Source organism: Epinephelus lanceolatus, chromosome 19 (assembly GCF_041903045.1).
Source record: "Epinephelus lanceolatus isolate andai-2023 chromosome 19, ASM4190304v1, whole genome shotgun sequence".
Taxonomy (NCBI): Eukaryota; Metazoa; Chordata; class Actinopteri; order Perciformes; family Serranidae; genus Epinephelus; species Epinephelus lanceolatus.
This window is the reverse complement of record NC_135752.1, coordinates 41284394-41298027: the sequence shown is the minus strand read 5'-3', so window position 1 is coordinate 41298027 and position 13634 is coordinate 41284394. Positions and strand designations below refer to the sequence as shown.

The 13634-nt window shown below is 44.3% G+C and overlaps 1 protein-coding gene across 3 annotated transcripts in view; it reads left to right on the top strand.

Moving 5' to 3' along the window:
- Positions 1-13424, top strand: part of myo5b (myosin VB) — a 58782-nt gene extending 45358 nt beyond the window's left edge. For all 3 annotated transcript variants that reach the window (XM_078161935.1, XM_078161934.1, XM_033647775.2), the window contains exons 30-39: positions 1428-1626; positions 1721-1814; positions 1903-2046; positions 2122-2273; positions 2356-2445; positions 2535-2685; positions 4845-5139; positions 5260-5434; positions 8031-8111; positions 10169-13424. In XM_078161935.1, the coding sequence (XP_078018061.1) occupies positions 1428-1626; positions 1721-1814; positions 1903-2046; positions 2122-2273; positions 2356-2445; positions 2535-2685; positions 4845-5139; positions 5260-5434; positions 8031-8111; positions 10169-10321 (1534 nt within the window). In that variant the 3' untranslated portion in view covers positions 10322-13424. The remainder of the gene's footprint in view (positions 1-1427; positions 1627-1720; positions 1815-1902; positions 2047-2121; positions 2274-2355; positions 2446-2534; positions 2686-4844; positions 5140-5259; positions 5435-8030; positions 8112-10168) is intronic.
- The last annotated feature ends 210 nt before the right edge of the window (positions 13425-13634 follow it).

Below are 13634 nucleotides of genomic sequence, written 5' to 3'. Positions count from 1 at the left end.
AACCTGTGAAGGATCAGGACCTTCAACAGTTCTTGATGCCAGCATTAATATAAACAACAGGTTTAATGACGATCAGACAGATTCTCATTTGTTTATGTGCAAATCTCTCCTGGGCCTCACCCCTCTGCGGACACACTGTCACTTCCTGTTGGTCAGAAACATTTTGGGGCGATGCTTCAAAGGTTGAGTTTAAAATATCCGCTGAGTTTGGAGACGTTTGAACAAACTGTCATTAATTTATGGACTAATTTTCATTAAAGGCCATCACACTTGTTTAGAACTTGTGGCGCCCCCTACTGACCGATTTCAAAATAATCTGAAACACGTTGTTCAACATTGTTATTTAACACATTCTGTAAGTTGAGTCGTCTCCTCTGGTCTGAATCAGGGACTCATGTTGTTCCAAAGTTGTATAATTGCCTAGAGTTGGTTGGTGTTCTCACGGCAGCATTTACAAGAGGACCAGATCAAATGCCTTGTGTGAGAAAGCTGCTCTTGATTGGTCAGAATTTCCATGTGGGAAAAATCCAGGAAGTAAAGCAAACGTTGAAGAAGAGTACACTTGCAAGATAAATGTGACACTTTCTAATGTCACAATGGAGGGACAACTACGCAGGTTGATTTTAGCGCTGCTCATCGTGGACTGTATTGCTGTCATTGTTCATTTTAGTTCATTCAACAAAGAGGTGATTAGATTTTGGTGATAAAAGTTCAGACGTCAAGGTCACGGTGACCTTGTCTGTCTCATTCTCATGAATGCAATATCTCAAAATCGCCACTTGGACTCAAGAATAAACTGTTTAGAACTTGGTGGCCTAAGGTCAAGGTTACTGTTTCTCTGCAGTAAATTGCACTGTAAATTTGGCACCAATGTCCACCTTGACTAAAAAATGAACAGATTCACATTTAGTGGTTGAGGGTCAAAGGTCACTGTGACTTCGCAAAACGTGTTTTGTGGCATGTTTTTTCAGGTCCAGCCATCTCATTCTTGTAAATGTGATAACTCAAGAACACCTGGAGGGCATTTCTGTCATTTTGGCACAAACATCCACTGGGACTGAATGATAAACTGATTATTTTGGTGGTCAAAGGTCAAGGTCACTCTGACCTGGAATCCATCTCAAAGTCATGAAGGCGATATCTCAAGAACACCCGGAAGGAATGTCTTCAAATTTGGCACAAACATCCACTTAGACTCACATATCAACTGATATGAATTTGATGAACGAAGGTCAAAGGTAACTCTGAGCTGGGTTTGATTGAGCTCTGCTCTCAGGTGGTTGTGTTTCAGATGCAGTTTGTGTTGGAGACAGTCGTCAGAAGGTTTTTCACACACTGGATGATCAGACAGTTCAGATCATTTAAATATATCCACAGAACAGATGTTGTGACGTGGTCGGTGAATGACACACTGTCTGTCCTCTCAGGCTGCTGGAAGCTCAGCTGCAGACTCAGTCCAGGCAGCACAAAGACGAACTGGAAGCTCTCCACACTCAGATCGAGCTGCTGAGAGTCGACATCGAGAAGAAGCAGGAGCTCCTCAACTACACGTCGTCTCTGTCTCCTGAGGCTCAGGTGGAGTACAGCGTCCAGCAGGAGATCACACGACTCACCAACGACAACCTGGTGAGCAACTCACAACACACACACACACACACACACACACACACACACAGTGCAGGTTCAGCTTCATCATGGTGGCTGCTGTCGTCTTTCGTAGGACCTCAAGGAGCTGGTGGAGAAACTGGAGAAGAACGAGAGGAAGCTGAAGAAACAGCTCAGGATCTACATGAAGAAAGTCCAGGAGTTAGAAGGTAACAGCAGCTGTGGATACTGCAGCGTCCACTTATCAGAGGATCAGGGACTCACTGTGTCTCCATCTGTCCCTGTCTGTCTCTGCAGTGTCTCAGGCTGCAGCTCAGTCCAGCAGGTCCAGGCCTGAGCTGAGCCGGCAGGTCACCGTCCAGAGGAAAGAGAAGGACTTTGAGGGCATGTTGGAGTACTACAAGGAGGACGAGACCCTGCTGATCAAAACCCTGATCACAGGTAAGACATGGATCGATCCCGCCTCAGTGTCCACGTCCTCTGAAAGTCTCTGAGCGTCCAGACTTTGTGTTTCAGACATCAGGCCCAACACGGTGTCGGCGACGGTTCCCTGTCTGCCCGCTTATATTCTCTTCATGTGCATCCGCCACGCCGACTACATCAACGACGACCAGAAGGTGGAGTCTCTGCTCACCTCCACCATCAACGCCATCAAGAAGGTCCTCAAAGTAAGCGTCCTCCATGTGTCCACCTGTCTGATGATGGATACGTGTTGTTTAATTACAATGACGTGTTTTCATTTCTTCACAGAAAAACAACGATGACTTTGAGATGACGTCCTTCTGGCTGGCGAACACCAGCCGGCTGCTTCACTGTCTGAAGCAGTACAGTGGTGATGAGGTGACGCTGACCTTAACACACTCTGTCACTTACATGTTGGTACTGTGTTCATCAGCAGAGTGACGAATGTTGTTGTTGTTGTTGTTTAGGCGTTTATGACGCAGAACACGAGCAAACAGAACGAACACTGTCTGAAGAACTTCGACCTGGCCGAGTACCGACAGGTGCTGAGTGACCTCTCCATCCAGATCTACCAGCAGCTCATTAAAGTGGCAGAGGGCATCATACAGCCCATGATTGGTGAGCTCACATTGTTATTATTATTATTTATTACATAGAGGACTGACTGTAAATGTGTAAACAATGTGTGATGTCATCACTTTAAATCCTTTAGAAAAAAGTTCCTCTGGTGTCACTCAAAGACAAAAACTGCCACACAATATTTATATGAATAATATTTTCCACTTTAACTGACTTTAATCTTTTAATCGTCGGTCGTGATCATAACAACTAAATATTTATTCATTTTCAAGATTTTAACCCTTTAAATCCCAGCTTGTTCACACAATGTTATTTCTGATGGAAAAAACTCAAAAGTTGAAATATTTTCTGTAAACTAAATGCTAAGTGGAATTTTTATTTTTAATTTTTCCCAGTGTTGGACGTGTCAGTAATAAACAACAACACTCCCTCCTGACACCTTCACTGACCTGTGTCCAATAACTGCTGTAAAAATACTGTATATTAATAGTTTACACTTTCACTGGGTTCAGTCTTTTAACCAGCTTCAGTGCCAGTTTTTGACCTGATGTGTTGGATGGATCATAACCCAAAAAATGATTTAGTTTCCACAGTAGATGATACAGGGAGGTTTTGGAGGGTGATTATCACAGTCTGCGATTGTCAATAACAAACAACAACATTATTTTTGATGCCTTTTTGTTTTTTGTGCTGAGTCAGATTTCAACAACAACCTCAGAGAACAAAAACATCGTGAACTAAACCGCTTTAAATAAAAACATATTAATATGATTTCACACTTTTATTCAGTTTTTAACCAACATCAGCTGTGATCATAACCACCAAATATTCATTTATTTCAGAATTTTAACCCTTTAAATGCCACTTTGTTTTTAAATGAAAGTAACCCAAAGAATGAATGAGCTTCCATGTACAAAATATGATGAGATGTTTTTAATATAACTGTCTGAGATGTGTCAGCGATCACATGTGACAGGTGACAACACTGACTGATGTATTTTTTACTTTATGTGCAGTATTAGATTTAAAGAAAATCTAACCTGTTAACTTAAATTCTGTGTAAAATGTCCGTTATGGTTGTTTTTTTTATTACTCCTGTTTCCCCTCAAAGTTTTTACCCTCTAATCAGGACCTGAGCTCCACACGGTGTGAGGACCCAAATGAAATTGAAGGAATTCTTTTTCTTTTTCCAAGAAATAACTTGCTCGCATTAGGGGGCTGAACAGAACTTAAAAAAACTTAAAAATTTCTCTTTGTGGTTGTTTTGTGTCTCCTTGTGGTTGTTTTGTGTCTCTTTGTGGTTGTTTTGTGTCTCTTTGTGGTTATTTTGTTTCTCTTTGTGGTTGTTTTATGTCTCTGTGGTTGTTTTGTGTCTCCTTGTGGTTGTTTTGTTTCTCTTTGTGGTTGTTTTATGTCTCTGTGGTTGTTTTGTGTCTCCTTGTGGTTGTTTTGTGTCTCTTTGTGGTTGTTTTGTGTCTCTTTGTGGTTGTTTTGTGTCTCTTTGTGGTTATTTTGTTTCTCTTTGTGGTTGTTTTATGTCTCTGTGGTTGTTTTGTGTCTCCTTGTGGTTGTTTTGTTTCTCTTTGTGGTTGTTTTATGTCTCTGTGGTTGTTTTGTGTCTCCTTGTGGTTGTTTTGTGTCTCTTTGTGGTTGTTTTGTGTCTCCTTGTGGTTGTTTTGTTTCTCTTTGTGGTTGTTTTATGTCTCTGTGGTTGTTTTGTGTCTCCTTGTGGTTGTTTTGTATCTCTTTGTGGTTGTTTTGTTTCTCTTTGTGGTTGTTTTGTGTCTCTGTGGTTGTTTTGTATCTCTTTGTGGTTGTTTTGTGTCTGTTTGTGGTTGTTTTGTGTCTCCTTGTGGTTGTTTTGTGTCTCCTTGTGGTTGTTTTGTGTCTCTTTGTGGTTGTTTTGTGTCTGTTTGTGGTTGTTTTGTGTCTCCTTGTGGTTGTTTTGTGTCTCCTTGTGGTTGTTTTGTGTCTCCTTGTGGTTGTTTTCTGTCTCTTTGTGGTTGTTTTGTGTCTTCTTGTGGTTGTTTTCTGTCTCTTTGTGGTTGTTTTGTGTCTCCTTGTGGTTTTTTTGTGTCTCTTTGTGGTTGTTTTGTGTCTCCTTGTGGTTGTTTTGTGTCTCCTTGTGGTTGTTAGGCCTGTTGAGTAATTTGTCCATAGAGGCAACAGTCTCATAACTCTGTGCTCGCTGTGTTTAGTGTCGGCCATGTTGGAGAGTGAGAGCATCCCCAGCCTGGCGGGGGTTAAGCCGATGGGCTACAGGAACCGCTCATCCAGCATGGACACTGACACCGGCGGCCCCAGCAGCTACACTCTGGAGGCCCTCATCAGGCAGCTGGGACAGTTCCATGGCATTATGCGGGACCACGGTCTGGACCCTGAGATCGTGGGTCAGGTGGTCCGACAGCTCTTCCACTGCATCAACGCCGTCACTCTCAACAACCTGCTGCTGCGCAAAGACGTGTGCTCCTGGAGCACCGGCATGCAGCTCAGGTACGCTGCTACCTGTCTAACGTCCTCATCAACCACGGTACAAACATCATGTGACTGTGTGTGCGACTGTGTGTGTTTGTGTGTGTGTGTGTGTGTGTGTGTGTGTGTGTGTGTGTTCAGGTACAACACCAGTCAGATGGAGGAGTGGCTCAGAGCCAACAACCTGTACCAGAGTAAAGCTGCAGCCACTCTGGAGCCCATCATCCAGGCCGCTCAGCTGCTGCAGGTCAAGAAGAAGACCACTCAGGACGCAGAGGCCATCTGCTCGCTGTGCACTGCCCTCACCACCCAGCAGGTCAGCTCACATGACCACACCACATGACCACATCACATCACATGACCACACCACATGACCACATCACATCACATGACCACATCACATGACATGACCACATCACACCACATGACCACATCACATGACCACATCACATGACCACATCACATGACCACATCACATCACATGACCACATCACATGACCACATCACATGACCACACCACATGACCACATCACATGACCACATCACATGACCACATCACATCACATGACCACATCACATGACCACATCACATGACCACACCACATGACCACACCACATGACCACATCACATGACCACACCACATGACCACACCACATGACCACACCACATGACATGACCACACCACATGACCACATCACATGACCACACCACATGACCACATCACATCACATGACCACACCACATGACCACAACACATCACATGACCACATCACATGACCACATCACATGACCACATCACGTCACATGACCACATGACATGACCACATGACCACAACACATCACATCACATGACCACATCACATCACATGACCACATCACATCACATGACCATATCACATGACATGACCACATCACACCACATGACCACATCACATGACATGACCACATCACACCACATGACCACATCACATGACCACATCACATCACATGACCACACCACATGACCACAACACATCACATGACCACATCACATGACCACATCACGTCACATGACCACACCACATGACCACATCACATGACCACACCACATGACCACACCACATGACCACATCACATGACCACACCACATGACCACATCACATGACCACATCACATGACCACACCACATGACCACATCACATGACCACACCACATGACCACACCACATGACATGACCACACCACATGACCACACCACATGACCACAACACATCACATGACCACATCACATGACCACAACACATCACATGACCACATCACATGACCACATCACGTCACATGACCACACCACATGACCACACCACATGACCACATCACATGACCACAACACATCACATGACCACATCACATGACCACATCACATCACATGACCACACCACATGACCACAACACATCACATGACCACATCACATGACCACATCACGTCACATGACCACATTACATGACCACATCACATCACATGACCACAACACATCACATCACATGACCACATTACATGACCACATCACATGACCACATCACATCACATGACCACATCACATCACATGACCACATCACATGACCACATCACATCACATGACCACACCACATGACCACAACACATCACATGACCACATCACATGACCACATCACGTCACATGACCACACCACATGACCACATCACATGACCACACCACATGACCACACCACATGACCACATCACATGACCACACCACATGACCACATCACATGACCACATCACATGACCACACCACATGACCACATCACATGACCACACCACATGACCACACCACATGACATGACCACACCACATGACCACACCACATGACCACAACACATCACATGACCACATCACATGACCACAACACATCACATGACCACATCACATGACCACATCACGTCACATGACCACACCACATGACCACACCACATGACCACATCACATGACCACAACACATCACATGACCACATCACATGACCACATCACATCACATGACCACACCACATGACCACAACACATCACATGACCACATCACATGACCACATCACGTCACATGACCACATTACATGACCACATCACATCACATGACCACAACACATCACATCACATGACCACATTACATGACCACATCACATGACCACATCACATCACATGACCACATCACATCACATGACCACATCACATGACCACATCACATCACATGACCACATCACATGACCATATCACATGACCACATCACATCACATGACCACATCACATGACCACATCACATCACATGACCACATCACATGACCACATCACATCACATGACCACATCACATCACATCACATGACCACATCACATGACCACATCACATCACATGACCACATCACATCACATGACCACATCACATCACATGACCACATCACATGACCACATCACATCACATGATCACATCACATGACCACATCACATGACCACATGACATCACATCACATGACCACATCATATCACGACCACATCACATGACCACATCACATGATCACATCACATGACCACATCACATGACCACATCACATGACCACATCACATGACCACATCACATCACATGACCACATCACATGACCACATCACATCACATGACCACATCACATCACATGACCACATCACATGACCACATTACATCACATGACCACATTACATCACATGACCACATCACATCACATGACCACATTACATCACATGACCACATCACATCACATGACCACATTACATCACATGACCACATCACATGACCACATTACATCACATGACCACATCACATCACATGACCACAGACACATGACCACAGACGTGTTGGTTGATGTTGATCAGTGGCGTCCTGTGTTACAGATTGTGAAGATCCTGAACCTCTACACACCTCTGAACGAGTTTGAGGAGCGCGTCACCGTGTCCTTCATCAGGAACATTCAGGTGAGACCGTAACGGAATCACCAGCCAGCGTGGCAGTTAGTCACGTTTGGCGTGACGCCTTGCTGTGTTAGTGTTTTCAGCGCTGTGCGTCTGGGATACCTGCTGCTGACCATGGATATAAAAACAGAGATGCCTCATCGGCCGCCATGTTGGAGAGGATGAGACCAACCTGTGAACAAGTGACAGTAAACAGAGAAGTTGCTGTTTCTCTACACACGGAGCACTTTAACGTTTTTATCACTCCACTGATTTCAGTGAGCTGTTTTTATGATAATGAGTTTATGTGTCGTAGAAAATAACGTTTGGTCTCCTGTTAAATAGAAACTGGGGAGGGATTAAGAGGAATATTGGATTTCTCTGCAACGCTAACTTTTTAGCACATTAGCTAACGTTAGCTTCCATAGCAAAACAAACAAGTGTGGTCCTCCTTTGTAAGATTGGCTTCCTGTGACATCATCCATCCACTGAGTGAGAGCATACGGGTCGGCCAGTCTGGTCCCGTTGGTCAGTGTTTACTTATTCCAGTAACACTGGCGGTCCCGGAGAGTGAGTGACCTGACATGGTGCGTTGGTAAATTCAGTCTGACGCTCTACACTAAAATGAGAGCCCTGTTGGTGGAAGAAACGCAGCGTTATATTTCTACATGAATGAACCAACGGTTACGTTAATCACACATTCACTCCGCTCGGCGCTCTGCTGCTCCGTCTCCACAGACAGAGTGTCCAGAGTCCACGGCCGGCAGAGCGCTCTGCTGCACGTGCTCTGTGGGCCACACGATGTGGAAGCACTGCAGATGATGTGGGTACGTTTATACGCAGCTGTAGAAGATTTTTGACTTCACAGGAATGAACGTGGTCCCGCCTCCAACGCTGTATCCAGGTCTGTTTATACATCCACGGTCCAGCAGTGACTTCAGCCGAACTATCCAAGTTCTAAAACTTTTTTGTCTACTACACGGCATTCAAAAACCCAAGAATATAAAATAAATCCTCACTGAAATCAGTTGATTTCAGTGATTTCAGTGAACATACTGAACATGAACCATATTTTACCGATCTGAAGGACTCATGGTGGAGGAGGCACTACAGCTATATATGTATCCACATGTGTGTGTGTATTCGTGCTCTGCATTACTAAAACATAATACAAATGTATCTTTTGCAGACACCCGGGGCTATGTATACGTTATGTATCTGACCTGGTTAAGCCTCAGGGGTCGCTCATGTCGTATACCACATGAGACAACTCTCGTTACTCGTTTACTCTTGAATATCTCCAGAAAAGAAACGTTTAAATTAAGCAAGACATCAAGCGAGGGCAGTGATAGTCTCTGACCAACATTAACACTGTTTACTCACAGACGTTGATGAAAGGAAGCACAACAGACCTTGAGCAGCTAACGTTAAGTTAATACCCATCATGTCCTCGTTTTTACAAATGTAGCTAAACCCATCCGGTGGTAGTAATTTGTGCATGCCGAGATTCCCCACATAGATGTCCCCCTGATGATTCGATACATTACGTGGAATTGCATCTTAGAGAACATAACACACGTGTTAAAATATAATGAAGATGACGGCACGTATAAAAAAAATAAAAAAAATTGATTGGATTGGATATATGGCGGCGCCCTTGTCCGCCAACCTTGTCTGCAGCTGGGTCCCTCTCTTCCTGTTTACAGGTGAGTCTTACCTTCTCCAATATGGTGGCAATGTGGATGTATCGCTGTGGTCTGGCACCTGGTCACCACCTTTTCATAAAGTCCCGACCTCACCTGAGCGCTGCGGGGAAACGCCCGTAAACATCCTCAACACAGTAAAATATAAACAAAGTGTGTTTGGTTGTTTTTGTGGTTCTGACGACAGCCTGACAGAACTTGCTGTATTAGTGTTTGATGTGGACTGAGACCAGCTCTGTCAGTCAGAGCGAGGTTCGACTGTTTCACACCTGTAGTTTCAGTTTGGACCAAACGATGTAGGTGTGGAAGGGCCCTCAGTGACATCATCACACGGCTTGTTTCACCTGTTTAACCTGGATGTTTTACCTGTGTGTCCAGAATCGTCCTCAGCAGAGAAACGATGCTCCTCAGCTCCTGGTGGACACCAAGTACATGTTCCCCGTCCTCTTCCCGTACACCCCGTCTGCTCTCAGCCTGGAGACGCTGCACATCCCCGCCTCCATCGGCCTGGACTTCCTCGTCAGAGTCTGAAGTCTGGAATAGACGGGAGACCACTGACAGTAAACTGACCACACATCAGCTTTAAACCATCATATATCTACCGCCATCTGTCAGAGTCCACCTACTTTCTGACAGACACGTTCAGACACGTTTACTGACTCGAGTTCATCGTCATGTGTCTGAAACACGTGGAGACCCGGCAGAGACCAACAGCAGCAGTGCAGACAATCACATCCACCACTCCACTTCTTCTTCTCCTCTTTCTTCTCCTTCTTCTTCTCCTCCTTCTTCTTCTCCTTCTTCTTCTCCTTCTTCTTCTCTTCCTTCTCCTTCTTCTTCTCCTCTTTCTTCTTCTTCTTCTTCTCCTCCTTCTTCTTCTCCTTCTTCTTCTCCTTCTTCTTCTCTTCCTTCTCCTTCTTCTTCTCCTCTTTCTTCTCCTTCTTCTTCTCCTCCTTCTTCTTCTCCTTCTTCTTCTCCTTCTTCTTCTCTTCCTTCTCCTTCTTCTTCTCCTCTTTCTTCTTCTTCTCCTCCTTCTTCTCCTTCTTCTTCTTCTCCTCCTTCTTCTTCTCCTTCTTCTTCTTCTCCTCCTCCTTCTTCTTCTTCTTCTTCTTCTTCTTCTTCTTCTGTATCTTCTCCTTCTGTCGCACACCATTCACAGCAGTGCCTCCAGTCCTGCGTCCCCTGACAGTGAGTGTGACACTACAGGAAGTGAGGACAGACGTTGAGTGATAGACGTGAACAGAAGGAACAGGAACGTGTCCCGCAGGATGAGGAAGGTTAGTGAGAAGTTTGAGGAAAGCTGCGCGAGAACAGAGAGAAAAGAGTCTCTGTAGTTTTTATGATCCACAAACAAAACATGTTTACTGTCCACAAACAAACACCACAGGACTCATAAACAGATCAGTAATCAATAACCTGAACTTCCTGATCATGTAAATAAGTTCTGCTGTGTTAATTTACCGTTCGATTAATCGTCAAGTCACGTTCCTCTGAGGCTAAAACATGAAGCCGAAACCTGCAGTTCCTCTAATGTCCACTAGAGGCTGGCTCCAGCAGTGAGTCAGTCCCCACAGAGCTCCACGCTAACATGTAGAAACAAACACGTTTACAGCCTGGTACAAAAACACTAATGTCAACATTCATGACAACTTTTAAAGGCGGGGCCTCTTTGAGTGTCGTCCATTGACGAGTTGTTACCATGGTAATAACGGTTAGGTAAGATAACCATGGTATAACCCCAGACTCACAGAGCACAGGCGTATCCGTCACAGGTCATTAGAGTTCATCATAACATTTTGCGCTCAAAAAAAAATCAGCATTGATTTTTTTAACATTATTTTTTCTGTGATCGATTGATCGAAATTGACGTGTTATTTTGACAGCCCTATTTTTGATCCTTTTTTATGCACCCTGACACTGCAGTTATGTTTAGGTACCAAAACAATCCCAGTTTTAATTAATTTATTTTAATTGTGAATTAGAAAATGATTGGAGGGCCACCAGGCATCCAATCAGGGGCCAGATTTGGTCCCCGGTCCAATCGATGATCAGTACATTTTATTTTAATGGTTTTAAGACGTTAGATTGCTAGCAGCAATTAGCATTAGCACAATGAACCATAGCTGTAAATTCACTGTGCGTTAGTGTTAACTCCACGCTCTCCTCCAAATATGGTCACGCCTGGCTCCCAGAAAAAAAAACAGTATGGCGACGACCAAAACGCCAAAGTGGAGGCTTCAAAACAGGCGTCCACAAACCAGTGGGTGACATCACCATGGATACGTCCATTATTTTATTATTTCATTATTTGGACACGTGTGTAGCCACAGTCAGATTGAAGCGTACACAACGCACGTCTACAAACTCCGCCCACCACTACAACAAGACAAACCCACGAACACCGTGGTTATAAAGTAAATAAAACATGCGGCACGTGTACGGGCCCGTAAACACAAACAGTAATGACTTGTTTACAGTCGGAGACGTCCTGTAAACAGTTTGACGTCCGGTTCAGACCAAAGATTTGTGACGAGATGAAACCGTTTCAGAGCGTTGCAGAGGAAAGTAGCAGCGGTGTGACCTGGACTCGAGCCAGCTGATGATGTCACCTGACACTAGCACTAAAATATCCCTGCTGAACTTTATAAGTATCTGTGTGTGGAGAATACTGACGTGGATCCAGGCTGGTTAATGTTTGTGGATAGAAACATGTTTTTCACAAATTGAGACGAGTCAGTGAATCAGCGGAGCAGAGACCGCCGCCAGAGGAGCTCTGGTCGTCATGAACGGATCCTGACGGCGTCACAGAGTCGTTCATGTGTTGATTTCTGAACACGTCAGTCTGGATTATTAAAAGTCTCTGACAGTCGGGTCGGTTTAATGAATCAAAACTAACAAACGCTTTTTGCTGCTTTTCTTTTGTCTCTTTTTATAATCACCCGTACTGACTTGTATCTGACATATATACATCATGTATATATGGACCTCCTCAGCCTTGTGCTCTTATTCACTTTGATTTTTCTAATCTCTCTTATATATTTGAGTGTAAATGGTTTTCTATCCTCGCAGCTCATTTAGAGCCTCTTTTTTTTCTTGTGTGATTTTGAACACTAATTAATCCTTGAAACACACAAAGTGAAAGAACAGAAACACTGAGTGATGACATGATGTTACTCAGGATGCAGTCAACTCCCGATGCAGCTTCAGCCTGAGTGATTATTTGCACTGGTAGAGAAGAACACTGATGGTGTCTGAGGACAAACTGAACCCTTTTCTCAGAAAACAACACTCATCTTTTTATGAAGTGAAACTGTAGTAACGATGAAGTTTGTGTCACTGCGACATGTTTGATCTCTTGTGTGGAAGTTAAAAACAGTCAAATAAAATAATAATATATATTTTCATAAGAGCAGCACAGCAGGGCAGCAGTTTGTAAAATAGTCCCAGTTCAGTTTGTTGAATCTTTTCTCTCTGAGCGAAGCACAAAGTCACTTCCTGTTTCAGAGCAGATATTTTTGAGATGAAGCCGCTGACAGATAAAAATGTTTTCTTTGCTTGTTCATGATTTGATGTTCTGATTCGTCTCTGTCGTCAGATAGTGAATAAAACCTTTGTTTTACCTGCAAAAACCAAATTCTGCAGTTTCATTAAAATATGTTTATTCCTCCGCTCTGAGGACGGACGTGTTATGTCTTCAGGTTGTCCATCATCATCCTCACTGTGACCTCGTCACGTGTCCACGTTTGGTCATGGACTTTCCACGTCCACATATGACGTCCAAGGTACCCTGGGTGTGTTGGTTGTTGACGTTCTGGGACGCCGTGTCAACTTCAGCCTGTTACAT